Source organism: Struthio camelus, chromosome 5 (assembly GCF_040807025.1).
Source record: "Struthio camelus isolate bStrCam1 chromosome 5, bStrCam1.hap1, whole genome shotgun sequence".
Lineage (NCBI taxonomy): Eukaryota > Metazoa > Chordata > Aves > Struthioniformes > Struthionidae > Struthio > Struthio camelus.
Window position 1 is genome coordinate 57,116,149 of NC_090946.1, and position 16,664 is coordinate 57,132,812.

General features: G+C 39.1%; 2 protein-coding genes across 6 annotated transcripts; one reads left to right on the forward strand and one right to left on the reverse strand.

The window, feature by feature from the left end:
* The first annotated feature begins 3 nt into the window (after window positions 1-3).
* GEMIN2 (gem nuclear organelle associated protein 2) lies at window positions 4-8,526 on the forward strand. 2 transcript variants are annotated; one of them, XM_068946520.1, is made up of 10 exons: window positions 4-261; window positions 1,001-1,085; window positions 2,404-2,493; window positions 4,233-4,292; window positions 4,462-4,572; window positions 5,156-5,200; window positions 5,940-6,008; window positions 7,349-7,459; window positions 7,675-7,733; window positions 8,062-8,526. In XM_068946520.1, exons 1-10 carry the CDS (start codon window positions 140-142, stop codon window positions 8,099-8,101), a joined length of 792 nt encoding a protein of 263 aa, XP_068802621.1. In that variant the 5' UTR covers window positions 4-139; the 3' UTR covers window positions 8,102-8,526. The 2 variants fall into 2 exon arrangements, with proteins under 2 accessions (XP_068802621.1, XP_068802622.1); XM_068946521.1 differs by lacking the exon at window positions 5,940-6,008 and having other exon boundaries at window positions 32-261.
* On the reverse strand, window positions 1,612-15,926 carry TRAPPC6B (trafficking protein particle complex subunit 6B). Of its 4 annotated transcripts, XR_011141586.1 has the most exons (8): window positions 15,769-15,926; window positions 15,619-15,686; window positions 14,452-14,569; window positions 12,897-12,980; window positions 11,518-11,611; window positions 10,834-10,882; window positions 6,232-6,416; window positions 1,612-2,063 (listed from the first exon to the last, which is right to left on the reverse strand). XR_011141586.1 is itself a non-coding variant. In XM_068946525.1 (7 exons), exons 1-6 carry the CDS (start codon window positions 15,847-15,849, stop codon window positions 10,851-10,853), a joined length of 477 nt encoding a protein of 158 aa, XP_068802626.1. In that variant the 5' UTR covers window positions 15,850-15,926; the 3' UTR covers window positions 1,620-2,063; window positions 10,834-10,850. The 4 variants fall into 4 exon arrangements, 3 of the variants coding, with proteins under 3 accessions (XP_068802626.1, XP_068802624.1, XP_068802623.1); XM_068946525.1 differs by lacking the exon at window positions 6,232-6,416 and having other exon boundaries at window positions 1,620-2,063; XM_068946523.1 differs by lacking the exon at window positions 1,612-2,063 and having other exon boundaries at window positions 4,204-6,416.
* Between the last annotated feature and the right edge of the window lie 738 nt (window positions 15,927-16,664).

Consider the following 16,664-nt stretch of genomic DNA (forward strand, 5'->3'; position numbering starts at 1 on the left):
CGCGAGCCCGCGGCCGCGCCAGCCTGCGCAACGCCTGTCGCCTCCCCGCCGCGCGCATGCGCGCCGGCCCGGCAGCCCCGGCGGCGGGCGCGAACGGTGGCGGCCGCCGGGAGTGGGGAGGAGCTGTCGGGGCGGCGCGATGGAGTCCGCGGTGGAGGAGCTGATGCCGCGGCTGCTGCCCGTGGGCCGCTGCGACTTGGCCGAGGACTTCGACCCCACGGTGCCTCCCAGGACGCCCCAGGAGTACCTCAGGCGTGTCCAGTGAGTGGCGGCGCGGAAGGGCCGAGGCGCGGCCGGCCGGGGTGCCGCCGGGGGTCGGGGCCGGGCGGCGGTTGGAGCTGCCCGGGCGCGAGGGGCCAGCGCCGCGCCGGCGTGCGCAGGCACGGCCAGGGCTGCCGTGTCTTCCTGAGAGCTGATAGCGACACGGGGCGCTGCCAGAAGGTAGCCAGAAACGTTACTTCCCCAGCGTTTCCTCCGTGGTCGGCTCTCTCCCTACGTGAGATGTCAAAACGCATCTTTTTTTTCTGTGAGGCTCGTTCTGTAAGAGCTCCTAACGCTTCGTGGCACGCTGCCGTCTGTCACTAGGTGTTTCTGACAGGCTTGTTGGCCCGTTGGGATTTGCAGCGCTCGGCGCTGGTGCTGCGCGCTTCTCGCAGAAGGATGGAGGGTGCATCTGTTAGCTGTGTCTACCTACCCCTAACAGTGGCCTCCCGCCATCTCCCGCATCCCGGTACGGGAAGCATAATCTGTCTCACTTCAAGCAAGCTTCAGGCAAGCTAGAGCAATCGTCCCTAGTTTATTCTCAGTTTGAGAATACTTAACCTGTGATACATTAAGAAATTCTCAAGTTACACCTTCCATAAGAATTGCTAGTATAATCAGTGGTGTTTTTTTAAACACTTGAGAATTTGTGCAAGTGCCATAGTTTAAAGACACTCAACATATATAACCACCTGTTACAATACAGGAACAAATGTAACCATTTACTTTTGTTTTGTAGGATTGAAGCAGCTCGCTGCCCAGATGTCGTTGTGGCACAAATAGACCCCAAAAAATTGAGAAAGAAACAGACAGTAAACATTTCAGTAAGTTTGAGAGGTTTTGCACCTATTATTTTGAGGGGGGGGGGAAGCAGAAAATATATTTATGTTAAAATCTCTGTATTAATTTTTTGGGATAGTTGGCCTAAATAAAACAATAGAGTTGCTGTATATTAAAAGCATCTACAGAATTCCATGAAATTTCAGGGTTTGAAGAGACGGTTGTTGAATTACTGGATAACAACAGTCTTTATAACTGTTTTAAATGGCTATTATCCATGCTATTTAATAAACAGCAGGACTTATTTTACTGCCTGAGGAAATTAAATATTGCATTAAATTTTATAAACATTTTCTCATAAAACCTGTGTAAGCTTTGGAAGAAAGATACTCATACCTCTGTTCATATATATATATATATATATATATACACACATATATATGTATATTTTTACATGTGTGTGTGCACATATATATATATTTATGTGTATAGAGGGTGATGAATGATAGTAAGTGTAATAAATACAGCTAAGGTTTACTAATGTTAGATGAAATTCCAGCACCAATTCTTCCATTTTTGGTAGGATATTTTATTGAAATTTTTTCTTATTGCTCAAGCAGATCTTTCTGTTGTCACATGCCCTGGTGTTTTTTGTTTGTTGTTAATTTCTTTACTTCCAAATAGTTCAAGCAACAGAGTTTGTCTTCCTCTGTGGGAAACTGTGATCTGATATTTTACTATTGGACTGCTCAAGAGAAGTTTCTAAAACTTTAATGTGCTCTGACATATGACCATGTCATTCTTGTGACCATTCTCTTCATTTGTCTCATCACTTTGTAGTGGCATTGTTAAACATTTGTAGAAAGATTCTTTTCTTAAAATAACTCTTTAAAGCTGGTTACTAGAGGGGTTATATGTCTACTTAATTTTCAGAGTTAATTTCCAAAAAGATATTTCTGCAGTCTTCTCTGTCTTCCTCACCTTATTAGCTGAGCACATAGAACTCCCAAGATAGACAGCATCTGTCCAAAGTAAGGAAATAACATCCTCCTTTTTATAAATAGGGAAATGAAAGCAGAACAATTGCAAGGAAAAAAAATATATAAAAATCTTATTTTGATAGCATATTTTGAATACTTAGTTTTTCTTCTTATTCGCGTTATCAGAAGAGTCAAATGGGAAACTTTGCCTCAACCAGCTGTCAAATCATAGTCTTGTACGTGGTCATGAAATCACCTTTTTTCTAAAGAGTATATAAATGACATTTTTATCTGATAGTAAATATTTGCTGATGCTCTTGCTCTTAAGGATTCTTTTTATAAAACTTTCTTTACATTATAATTATTGCCAGTGTTTTCTTAGATTTCTGGATGTCAGCCTGCTCCTGAAGGATACTCTCCAACTCTCAAGTGGCAACAGCAGCAAGTGGCCAATTTCTCAGCTGTTCGTCAGGTACAAAATGGTGGGGGGGAATGTTTGCAACTTGCACTGTCTAGATAGAACACATCTTTGCTTTATGGGGGACAACCTTATATACTTCCTACCATAAAGTTAAAAGATTCTATAGCAGATGTTGGTAGATAACTGTTTTAACTTCTGACAAAAAATCAGTATATAACTGTATGGCTTTAAACTTTTGATGAAACTCTCAAGAGAGTTGTGGTAAGAGAGATCTGTTAAAGACAAAAAATGTTCATTCAACTGTATCAAAAATATCCAGCTATATTTAGATTAAATGATGTAGAGTAGTTGAGAGAGGACAGAAATCCTGATGTTATGCAGTTATGAAAACCTAGAACTCAGCATCAACTGAAAAAAAGGTGGATTGTAACCCACCATGAGATTTATGTATACACTGTATTGCACATTCATATAATACACTGCCCATTTAGGATACCATTGTCACTGGTGGGACCCATGATGGGGAGAAATATTGATTTGGCAAAATGCATTTGTAAGGTTGTGACATTTGCACAGATTTAAATCTTTCCTACCGCGTTTATACGTTGCTTTTAAATAAGAGAACTAAAATGAAGAATTGAATAGCCTCTCTCGATTCACAGTTCTGAGTGAAATGCAAAAGATAAAGATCTTTACAACTCCAGTGCTGCTGAAGGCATGTTTACAGTGCGTTGGTATCACGTTTCAGAGATACCTGAATTAACTCAATATAATCAATTGCACTGAAGCAGCTGTAGCATAGAACTTTGCATGAGCTAATTTACCCTGTTTTTTCAGGGAGGTAAATCAGTGAAGGTGGAGCTCTGTACTACTGCATCTACATTGCAAACAGTAACTGAGCTAGCTCTTATTTCTACGAGGTATCACATACATATTGTCTATTATGTAGGCATAATATAAGATTTTAGTAGAAGTAAGGAAACTTAAATCTATCATTGAACAGATATTTCTTTTATACACGTTAATTCTGTCCTCTCATCTCTGCCAAAGTTAACATGGAGCAGGATGAGAACATCCTAAAAAACATTCAGGAGAAAAAAAGAGCATCAAGAGTCACTTGTTCGAACGCGGTGCTAGAGAAGCATATCAGCTACTGCATTATGGGCCAATTGTATTTTTAGTGTTAATTTTTATTGATAAAGTAACTAGAATGACGAAATTCCATTACCAAAGGTTTACACCCTAATACAGGGAACTGTCATTTAAGCCCCTTTGTGCCATATATGGGATCTCTGGCAGGTAAAAGAAATACAGCAGGAAAGTGGGCTTGCCTTCTTCCTAACAATTCTGGAGGTATCTGATGTAGGCCACTGTTGGAAATGGTACTGGCCTTACGTGTGCTTTTGAACTAATTCAATTATGTTGTTCTTAAGTTTTTTTATACTAAGAGAAGTCTGTAAGACTGTTAAAGCTTATTAACTCAACTCAAAGCTTTAAGTAGTGGACTTAAAAATTCCTTCTGCTTTAACATTACTTCCAACAAACCAGCATAAGCAAGTTAGACTTACTTTTATACTAAGAATGGGAATTATTTAGCTAGTTAGGCCTACTAACTAGCTTATTTGTAGAACATAACAACATGTACTTTTAGAGACCTGCATCATTTTTATAAGGGATGTCATCTTAATAACTAGGAAACACAAGCAAATAGAAAATTAAGAACCATTTTGGCTAGGATAAAATAAAACTGCAAAGCTAAACTATGATTAGGCACTGTTTTAATTCCTCAGAGTCTGAACAAGCACAGAAATCACTGGCGGTCACAACATTTGGACAGCAACGTTTCTATGGTAAGTAGAAGTCGTAATGCTTCTGTGTTTCTTCCAGCGGTTAAACTTATGTGGTTAATCTTGCTTTACAGTTTAAATACAACAACTTGTGAATAATATCAAAACTGTTCTTAAGTGTCTTTAAGACAGCAATATTTCATGATTTTCACTTATTTTTTATTTACTTCAGCCAAAATCAGAGGATGAAGAAGGCTGGAAAAAGTTTTGCTTGGGTGAAAGATTATACTCAGAAATAGATACACTATCTGATAATGAAAATCTAGGAATTGATTACCTAAAGGTGGGTACAGGACTTCCATTTAATTTCAGCTGCTATTTTTCATGAGCAACTCCCAGAAACTATCCTACTGTTTATTACCATTTTGTGCTGAACTGAAAGTTGGCTCCCTGGTGAGCACCAAAAGTCCCACTTTTCTTCCCTTTTAAGTGGCAACTGAGTGAAGCAGAGAATAAGTCTATATTTCTTCAGTTGGAAAGTTGAAGAGTTCACTGATCTGTTATCAACAAAAGCATAATACTGTGTTGCTAACTGCACACAAGGCTTTTTGCCAAGTCTGCTGTAGAATTTTGTTGAATGGCAGCAATGTGGTTCCTGCCTTCGTACATGCTAGTCTAAAACATGCCCTTTGTACCATCCTTAAAAAATGCTTTTACTGTTGCTTGTAAAACAAAGTTCTTTGATATCAAACTTGAATCAACCTTATCTTGAACTTTGAGGATTTTTTAAATGAATATCAAAACTCAGAACAGAATTCAAAATCACTACAAATGCCTGAACATCCCATTAAAACATTAGCAAATTCTAAGTAAGAACAAAAGTATGTTGGTGACAGTCTCTGCGTTTTCCACATTGACTTTTTCAGATGGGTTTTCCTCCTTTGCTAAGTATTGTAAGCAGAATGAATCAGGTAAGCCTACTTCTTACAATAGCATAGCATCTTTGCATAAATTATTACTTCTCATGTTTCATCTGTTGCAGAAATCTTACCTTTTGCTCTAGGTTAGAGGAGGTGATTGTTTATTATAACTGGTATTTAATTCATGCTTACAAGGAAAGCACTTAACCATTATCTCACATTTAAGTACAAACATCTTTACCGATTAACACTTACAAGAAGTAAATATTCTTATAATTAGTCATGGTAATTTCCTTATAGAACACTTAATGTTTTAGTTCCTGCTGAATGCCCAACTACGTGCTTGACAATGTTTCTCCTTTGGCGTTTTAAGTGCAGTCCTTCGTTTTGATCATGAACTTTTACATACGTTGCAAGAATAGACAAACCAGATTTACCTTTTCTTCACTATTATGTTTCCCACTAGTTATCTTTATACATAAACGGTCAACCTGATAGTTCTCTTTCCCAATCTGTAGCTATCTAGCCATAAGTTTTTGTTAACACAGAAAAATCACTTCATTTTATATAAAGTTCTTCCCAGGAACTGCTGTTTTGACACTTAATGTGCCCTTATATCTAACTTCAACCTGGAATAAATACCATATAGAATCACAGTGGAGTGGAAATATATAACGTGTATGTTTAAAAATCGCATTTACTTTTTATATAATAAAATCATTTAGATAGAAGGACAACAGAGCAAGTCTTTGCGGGTATTGCATAGTCTCTTTCTCTTCCTCTTTTGAAGGCAACAGTAACCAGTGTCTTGGAATACCTGATAAACTGGTTTGGAGAGAAAAAATTTACTCCAGAACTGGTAATTCTCAATTTAGTCTAACTACTTGCACACGAACACATTAGGCAAGGGATAAATTGTCTATCATATTCTGTGAAATTATTTTAGATTCTATTTAGAGTTTTCTAAATGCATGTACTGTAATTCAGTCACTTTCAAAACTTGATTAGATACTAGAAAGAGCATTCACAGAACTTTTTGGAAGGTTAATTACAAATGCAACAAATACAGATCTACTACTTACTCTTAAAAATCCGTGTTCCTGTTGCTTCCCACACTAACTTAATCTGCAAGGTTAGATGAGCACCAGTGCTCGGGAGAGATGAGTATCAAAATGAAGAAGCTTTGGTTCAGACCAGTTTAAGCTGTCAGGGTACTGCAGGCTATGTATGCTGACATCTCCCTCTTGGTTCGGAGATGCATGGTAATCTGCAGGCAGAGACATGTTCAATCTTTCCATGTGCAGTACTGACCAGAGACCTTAGCTGTGTTAGTGTGGTAACAGGTATGGTCTAATAAATTCTGATTGATGGGGTGCATTAGCATGGAGTTTTGCGATAACTAGCCTAAGTAGCTGTGCAGTGCTGTCTATCTGCAAAAGACCACGGTAGATGCATTTTTATTCAGTACCTCAAGAGTAACACAAGTAATACAAGACTACTTACATAATACTAAACCAAGTTGCACTATTTTTGAGTCATTTAAAGACCTTTCCTAGTCTGTCCTTTTCTATAGGACAGATTTTTTAGTGACTGTAGAAGATGTGCATATTGAATCTTAGTTTATTCCTGTAATGGAACCCAGTACAAGCATTAGACATTGTAAATAACTTTGTAAGTTACACCGGTAGCAAAAGTTAGGTTTGTAAAGAATGCCATAGACTTCAGTGAAGTAGGAAGCCAAAAGACATGTTTTCACAGTGGTGCAGAACTAACTTAAAGCTGGTCTGACAGCGTGAACTGCACAAACATCTGACTTAATACATTCTGTCTTTAGGAATGGCTTTCCACAGTTCATGCAGTTAAAAATTAATGGCTAAGTAACAGTCTGTTTGATATTGCTAAGTAATCCTTTGTGCTGACTTTAACAGTGGAAGCTGTATTAATTTGCAGCTTGGCCAGCATTCCAAACAATAATACTAAGAAATCCAAAAGTGCTTCTCCCAAGAAGCTTATCTAGAGACACAAAATTCAAGTAAGCAGTACCTAATTTGGCTTGTAAATCTTTCAATTCTGACAGTAGTACTTAAATGCAATTTTAGTTTTGAGATCTACATTCTGCAGTCCTGCTCTGTACAACAAGAACTGTATGAAGCTTCAAGGAAATACCCATAATTAAAAATGTTATTTAAATCCACACAGGGTAGATGGCTTTATGCACTGTTGGCATGCCTTGAAAAACCTTTGCTACCTGAAGCACATTCTCTTATTCGACAACTGGCAAGGCGATGCTCTGAAGTCAGAGTACTAGAGGTAAGGTTTCATTTATCATTGTGCAGAGGATTTGTTCAACTTAGCAAATTATTAGGAGAATTATTTTTCAGTTCCTTAAGTGCTGGTAAGTAATTTTGCGTGTACTAAATCTGCTAAGAGTGAAGGGTGCTGCTTATTCCACAAGCAGTATAACTAGGTATTTTTTTCTTTTGTACACAAGTAGCATGAGACCTGTTGTGATGCTTCTTTTTCAGGAGAACAAGAATGAAGAGCAAGTATCAGCTTTGAACTTGATGATCTGCTTAGTTAGCAGGTAATGCAAATTATATCTACAACGATAAAGGATATTCAGAATAAAAGTATGATTAGCCTTGTCCTAGCCTAGATTCTTTTAGAACTCAACCCAGAGTACTTCCTCATTTTTAACATATCAAATGTACTAAGCTAAAAGGACTTAAGATAAACCTAAGAGTAAACTAAACTCATCAATTTCCTCAGATGAGCCCCCTGAACTATAGTTATAAGTATGAAAGAAATCCTCTAAAATAAGAGCTTGAAAGGAAGTATACTGACAACTCAAGGGAAAGTAAAGAGAATACTGCATTAGAGGGTTCTTACTGTATTCCACTTCTCTCCACTAGGTACTTCGATCAACGTGATTTGGCTGATGAGCCCTCCTAGATTGTTTTGAGAATGCCAGATGTTTTGTGTTGCTATAGTACGAACAGCATTATCAGGGATAACAGCAAGATGCTGCACAGTTCAGACCTGAAGTACTACACAACCCCTTCAGAACACCCTCATGATAATGCATTGGGACAGTCATGAATAAACTGATTTTAAGCAGATCCTTAGCAAGAGATTACCAGTCTCTCCAACACCATCATGATGTGAAAATGGTCAAAGTGTCTGCTGTCATCTCTCCAGCTACCATCTCTGTAGACTACACTCTTTGTTAGAAATTTCTACAATCTGAGTAATCCTATGGGCAGTGCCATCAGGCAAGGACTTTTAATCTAAGTTTAAAGTGAACTTAAATCACAAGTGATTGTTCTTTAAGACTCAGCTGTTGAGGGCTTTTTTTAAACAATAAAAAGTATTTTAAAGAGTTCTTAAACATTTGATTTTTCTGATTATTCATAGTATTTTACAGCTGCCTTATAGAGAACTACACAACAATGTTTTTTCAGCTTCAGTTTCTGAGTGTAAGCACCGTTAAGCAGTTCAGCTGTAGCTACTGAGTTACTGAAACAATTCAGTAAAACATAAAAGGAAGCGGTTGGATAAAGCTAATACCAGCATATGCTCTGTGGTTCCTATGGTTGTCATTATATTCAACAATTAAAAAGCTAAAGGAACAAAAAATTCTGCTGATACACCAAACTGACATACCGTATTTTCCTAGTAAACAGGTAGTAAGCTTTAATTAAGTCCTTCACTATTGTTCAAAAAACATTTTTTCTTTAAAGTACAATCAGTACCAATAAACCTTTACAGTGTCTTAAAGCTGCTGGCACTTTTGCATCTGGAATAATAGCCTTAACAGTCAAGTGCAAAATGAGACTGAATTACAATACCTGCTTGAGTTTTAATTCTAGAGAGATGCAAATGACAATGACAATTCAGTCTTGTCGTTAACTGAATGTCCGTCGTACGTTGCAGCTGTTTAAGGTAGGCCATCAAATCATGCATCTATTTGACATACAGTGCAAGTTATCTCTAGTCTCTTCAGCAGCATTTCTAGCATGGTAAAAGCAGAACGCGGTGGCAACACAAGAACCCATAAAATGCACTCAAGAAGAATATAAGCCAATTATCTAACTACAATTTCAGATAAGTCTGAATCATGCATATTTTTGATTTAAGAACTGTAATCCATATCTATAGATAGACGAAACATAACTTTACTGTAAGCTTTGTACCACTCTAAGAGCCAAGGATTTGAATCTGTGGAACAGCTGGATCCTCACTGAGTACTATACCACAGTTTTTCACCATTTTTCTCTCTGTATATGGTGGGATAGCATTCTGCTCTTTTTGAGTTCTGTTCTAGATGCTTCCCAAAACTGTTAACTTTATCAGCTAGAACTAATCTGAACTAGCATTAACAGTACCTGAAAAGATCAGAACTTGGTCACATCTTAAGCTCAAGTATAATAAACCCCTGGTTATCACATTTATAAGCTCTAGCTTGCCAGGCTGTAACAGCCATCTAGAAAAGGACCGACCTATTACAGGCTTCCAACCGCCCTAGAGCTTAGGGAAGAATAGTTTCTGCTGTTCTTGCCCGCCACGCAAACAGAAGACAGTTACAACAGACAAAGGTGCTCTTCTAACCTGTTAGTTTTTCTATTTAGACTGTATTTGCTGTTCTTAAAATAGCACCGAACGGAATCGCTACCACAAGACAAGGCATTCTTACGCTTCCGAGTAAGGCCAGTAAGACTCAGTAATACCCTCAGTTTCTATCATGATTCATTTCAGAAGTATAAAGCCTGAACTTGTCAACAGAAACGTCTCAAGCCAAATTCATTAAAAGTAGTTTAAACAAGATGTTCTTATGCTTATCTAGAGCAAGATATGTATTGTTATGCAAATCTTGCAATTTAGCAAACCCTAATGTCCTCAGAGCCTTTGTGATGCCTTTCCAGCTCCTTGCAGGCCTAACCATCTTCCGGCTCATGTAATACTCGTTACAGAAGTGAGTTGTAGCTAGGCAATTAAAAACAATTATGCTAATAGTGACATTAAGTGTAACAAGCTAAAACAAATTTCCTTCTTTGTCCAGTAGCAGATGACCTTAGCTGGAAAATTCTTCTAGAAGCAAAAATAACAGCTATGAGTTTTAAGGAGGAAGGAGATACTGTTTAACTATACAGAAAAGCTTTCTCTTTTCTACTGCCTGGTATCATTCCCAGAGCCGAGGAACTAAGCTCCACTGAACACCGTAAGTGAAAGCTGTTGGTTCCTGTGATGATCGCTTCTTCAGAATAATGCAAAGCAATTGCTGCCTTACAGTTTGGAGCAAGTAGGGAAAGTTAGCAGTTTGGCATTCATTTTAGGTGCTACAAAAGACATTAGTTTTTTACTCCAATTTAGTGTTGGTGACTCTTTTCACAATTCTGAAAAATGTTCCTCTCGTCTTCCATATGTGCTATTTTGGCAATTCAAATCTTTTGTTGAAATCTTTGAGCTGAGAGTTCTTATTGTAATGGACATTATTACCTTGGTATAGAATTAATTTCATACCAAGAAGTGAGAATAGTGTTATTTTGACTGACATTTATTATATACAATGTAGGAGTTTTGCTGCAAATTGCTGCAAGTTGCTGCAAATAACTTACTTACAAGCTACACAAAAAAAGTAAAACCCAGATACTGAGTCCACACATACAAAAGATTAAGGTAGATACCCAGATTTGAGAGTGTTCTACATCTTCTGTATCATCACCTGAAATTTACCTGCAAAGAAAAAGCAAAGTCAAATAAAGAATCAGGGTTAGAATTATTTTTCAAAGTAATTATTTCCTTTGAATTGTTTTGTTAAAAAAAAAAAAAACACAAGGAACATACCTGTCTTATGGTTTAATACTGAAAAATCTATACATTCCATAAATTTAAATGTTAACATTTGACTTCAACTGAACAGCTTTTTTTTGCTGTTGACAAAACTGTTTTAATGTGGGACATGGATCAATTAATTTCAAATTTGTGCAAAGCCTGTGGAAATTGTTAAATCCATCTTAACCAATTTGGGAAGTTACGATGGACTTCACCTAGTTGCATACCTAGTTGTTTTTAGTCTTCACTTGTGCAAGTAGCCTCCTACTTGTACGTACTTGCGTATCTGAAGCTTTCAAATGTAAATACAACATTTTAGTTTTGCTTTACACTTAGTATCATGGAGGTTCCCCCTATACAAGTATTTTCTCAACAGCAACAGCAAAGCGTTTACTGTCAAGCTATGTCCTGAAGTTCACATAGGGCCCTTTGGACCAAAAACTTCAAACTCATCCCCCTTTGATGAATGCTTACATAGTGATGAAGCAGGCGAGGAAAAAGTGAGCTAACAACTGAATACTCTGAGGACTACTTACATGCAGGCATTGTTGAAACTTCAGCTGTTACAATGCTCTTTATTCCCAAATTCGATAGGCCGCCTCTGATTAGTCCACAGGTAAATGCTAGATACTAAACAAAGTTACACTTTAAATAAATCTCAAGGGTCAAGCTTGTTGCAAAAGTTTGAGACTAAGTGCTTAAAAGCAATGCTTAACACCTATACAGTATAAAACTTGGGGAGTAACTTCAAATTTGAGAAGCATTAGCTGGACTCCAATTATTTGCTCAAAATTGAGGTTACGCTCTTCAAAACAAATAGTTGAATGACTAGCAGAAATTGTGAAATATGGGGGATTTTTGGTCATGTGCCATGCCTGGATGCCCCATATCTATCAAGGTTTAAATTCTGACCAAGCTTTCCCAACACTTAAGGGATTAAAAGCATCTCTCATAGAGAGAAGCTGTGATATTTAGTACAGTGGAGCTCACGATGCAGATTTCCCTCGGTAGAGGTGCTATCTTGAGTCTTTTCCTTCTATCTATTTTCATTAGAGTAGTAGGAAGTTAGTATACTTAAGACAATTATCCCTAAAATTTGACTGAAATTAGCAATGGGTATTAAAGTCACTGAAGGAAACAGTCCCAGACTGAATTACTACATAGGTCACATCTCCTTAGAATACAAGAACTAAAGATCTGCAGATTATTTACAAAATGTGGTGCAAAACAGAAAAAAAAATCTCTCGTCATATCAAAAAAAAAATCCCCAAGGATAACGGCCTGCAACTGTGATGACTACATCTAACAGAGCAAGAATTAAAAAAATAAAAAATAAAACCGAGTGCCCCATTTCCTATATCCACTTCAACCAACACCCCGATCAGAGGTTCTGCAGATACATTGATTTTACTTTACTAAACTATTATGCTAATTCAGCATAACTCATAAATAAAACTATTTTTAACTGGTGGAAGATCTCTTTGAATGCTCATACCATCTTAAAAGCTTGTTCTGCCAAATTTCTCTCGGAGATTTTGAGGAAGTAATCTGAAAGTATGTGCTTTCCAAAGAGAACGAATTTGTGATAGCGACAGAATTTTCTTCCTTAACTGCACATAAAAGTACGAACATCAGCTCAGCTATTTTCCACTTGCAGTCAGACCAGGTCCTACCACTGAGTAACTCAAACATGACACCAGCAAGTTTCAAAGGTACAGTTGTTTTTTGAGTCATACATCAAATCCGCTGTCCTGAAATAAGCTATATTTTTAAAACCACTGTTGTTGGAGACTAAATTTTAGTTGCCTTTTTGGAGAGTTTGTATCCATTCAACTCCAGAATTTAAAGTTAATATCAATAGACCATGATAATGCAAATGAAATTGGTAGTTCATCAGGATAAATATGAAGGGTACCTTTGGTGCATGTTCTAAATACTGCTTTCCTGCAGACATTTGTGTCAAGAGCCGAAATTTATTGTCTTGAAGTACATAAATACCCTATTAAAAACAAAACTTTTTAGTAGCATATCCAGTAACAGTTAATCAACGTTCTGTGGGAAGGGTTTAGTTTATCTGTAGATACAATATAACTGTTTTCAAGTTGAAAAAAAAATGTTAAATTAAGGCACAATGTGATCTAAATCTAAGTCATAGTGTTTACTTATATGAAATACCAAACAAAAGAAGGGATACTTAAATTGCAAATTTACCGTAAAAGACCCGTAAATATGACCCTATGTCAGTTAATCCTAAAAAACTTTATTTACATTTTTTTTGGAAGAGCCTTCTCAGTGCTCAGAAACAATAGTTCAGGATCAGACAGACTGTCTTTGTTAAACTATAAAGTACATGCTGACATTCAGATTTTAATCTTAATTCGAGTATGCAATTAACTATTATTATTCTCAAGTTCAGAAGATAACATTCTTTAACAGAAGATATGGGCAACACCACCCAGAAGACAATCAAATTTAAAAAAAGTCTAATGCTTTCAACATTAACATTTTACGGCACATGATAATATGTATTTTAATAAATGAAGTATGAAGACAGCATAGCTTAATTTTAACCTGAATTTTTTGTTTTTGGCAATGACGACACTATTTTAAAACTTCATAATCCTTCAAATGAAATTCAGGCTGCGTATACAATTGAGATTTAGGCTACCTGTTATAGAAATCATTTTTTTTCAATAACAAGAAAACTAACTTTATTATTATTTGTTAAAGTTATTGCTTGATAAACAGTCCCCTGGAAAAAAATCAAATCTAATTTATTTGTCACAATCCTTGTAAAAATTCTCTTGTCCCTACTTTGGTACCTAAGAAAACCAAGTTATTAAAAGAAGCACTTGTGACTCTAGTAAAATAACTCCTTAAATTATTTTGATCGTGCCTTAGGAACCGTGGCTGTTGATATGGTAAAGGTCACAGATAGAATGCAATATCACCAAGATGCAAATCTGAAGGGAAGATTTTCAGCTGTCTCACATACCAGCGTGTTCAGTAGAGTGCAACTAAGCATTTCATCTGCTGAAAACTCTAAATATTCTTCAAAATCAAAAGTGACTTCAAGAAAGCCATTCTATTTAAACAGGTGTCAAGATAGCAACATCACTTTCTCAGTTAGTTTTCTACAAAAACATATTGCGAGATACACAAAAAAAAGTTCCTATGCAAGTGCTGATCACCTGTGCACTTCAGGTTGTTTAACTCTACAATGTTTAGTCAACATTTAGTCTTTTTAAACAGGGTGACTATAAAATATTATAAACGAGCATTAATGAACTGTATTCTGAAACTATATGCTAAAATGAACCTCAACAAAAATCACTACTTTTAAAGAAAACATATACAGAACATTCTTGGTTTCCTATTAACTTGAGACTAAGACAAAGCAAAAATGCACTAACGCCACAAAACAGTGTTACTAATTTTGTAAGTTAAATCTTATCCTACAGCCTTAGTACCTGATGATTAGTCCTGAGATTATCTATCTGTTTTTTGAATACAGTTGTCCAAAAATCTTTGCAAATGAACTTCATAATATCTAATTCATCCTTGAACCGGGCAGTATCTTTTGTAAACCTAAGAGATAAATGAGAAATACATTAATAACAAAGGCACACAACAATCCGACTGATTAAGTAGAAAAAGAAATTTCAAAAAATGACATTGTGTAACATTACTTTTCAGGCTGTCATAGACATTGGTGTTTTGACTATTGTGTGACGTCGTTCTAGCACCGCTCAGCTTTCATTATGCATTATAACTTAAGAGCAACACAGCATTATCTTAGCATCTGCAACAGTAGAGCCGAATAAGTGGTTCTGAATTTTATGATTATTAAAAATGATGCAGAAAGCCGCAAAGCCCTCAGTTTTATCCTCAACTAATTGTCTAAATAAGGGAGAAACATAAAGCTAATACATTCAGTAAAGCTCAGAAGGCCTCTTCCAAAAATGGGGAAAAGTACTAATTCATAGTAACAAATGCCTGATACTTTTTCCAGTCTCCTAGAAGGGGGCCTCTTTCCCTTGCTGTCTGCAGAATTCTATCCCTTTATCCTCCTAAATAGTCTTTATGTAGCACTAAAGCATCACTTTCTTCAATGAAAACAAGACTTCAGAAACTCAGCATTCTCTACAGGACCCCAAAATGAGGCACTGAAGTTGGATGTTCAGCAAGCCACAAAAGCATTCACAAAGGGGTCACAGAGACAAGAAAATAACATGCTCAGTCACAAAGCTGCAAGGACTGGGAGTGCTTTAGAAAAAAGGAAATCCAGGCGTAGCCAGACATATAATTCTATTTAAGACAGAAATTAGAAAGGTTACTACCAGCAAAAAGAAAATCACGGAAAAACACCCGAAGTAGGAAACATGGCATAGAGGAATTAGGTCTACAAACAAAAAGTGCAATTTAAAAGGATCAAAAGTATTAAGAGTAGCCATGTACCCCGTCTCACTCCGGTTTTATGCGAGAAAACGCTGGGAAAATGCACATTCCAAGCCCGCCTTGTGGTACCCAACACAGGTGCCAGCAAGGCGGAGAGATGCCAGAACCAAGCAGGAGAGGAAGGGGGCAGCAGCGCAGACCCCGGCCCGCCTGGCGGCTCGCCCGGCCGCCGCACTCACCGCTCGATGAGCCCCTGCCCCACGCGGAAGCCCATGCTCTCCAGCTTGGTGATGCACCGGCCGTTCTCCTGCAAGACACAAGCGCAGCCGCCGCCTCAGCCCCGGCCCCGGCCGCCGGGCAGCCCTGGCGGCGAAGCCGGCCCCACTCACCCCTTCGCCCTGCTCGGCGGCCCGGTACAGCCCCGCCACCATCTCGTTGTGCAGCAGCAGGAAGAGCGCCTCGTCCGCCATCTCCGCGCCGCGCCGCGGCGCCGCCGCCCCACCCGCGGCAGCCGCCGCCGCCGCCCCTTCCGGCGGCTGCTCCCACCGCCTCCCGCCGCTGCCCCCGACGCCGAAAAGGCTTCTCCGCGCTGGCGGTTTCTGGTGTCAGCAACGGCGGGGCGCTCGCGAAGCTGCCGGAGCAAGCTTTCGGGGGGGGGGGGGGGGGAAGGACAGGACTGACATAAGAGAAAGCGGCTTGGTGCTGAGCTGGGTACACCCCTACCGTGCTCCCAGCCTTAATTACTGTGAGGGACCGGAAAGGAGGCGGAGGAGATCATTCGATTTGTATTGCCTTCAGACTGCTAGCTTTCCACTCGTCTTCCATTTCCTGTCACCGTAAAATGGGTGACGGACCACAGGGAAAGAGGCTTTTCCTGAAAGAGGGGGGTGTGGGGGGAACCGAGTTATCCTAGGTGTCAGGAGAGCGACAAAAGCAAGTCAGCCCGAACGGAGTTTTAAACCCATTACATGGAGAACCGGTTGGTTAAGCTCCAGCTACCAAAGTCTGGACGGTGGGACGAAGGCGCGAGCCCAGAAACGGGTCTGGGAGCGCCTCCGCAGGGCGGGGCAGGGCCCGGGCGCCCTCCCCGGAGCCCCCGGCCCCCGCTCCGAGGGCCCAGCGTGACTTGGCAACGCGCCAGCGCGCGGGCGGCCCTTAATAACACCGCCGCCTATTGGCTCCTCTGGCGCGGCAGGGCTCTGTAGCGCAGAGGCGATTGGCCCGTGGCCGAGTCGCGTGCGCGCGGCTTTCTCTGCCTCCAGGAAGCCTCTCGGGGAGTGGGAAA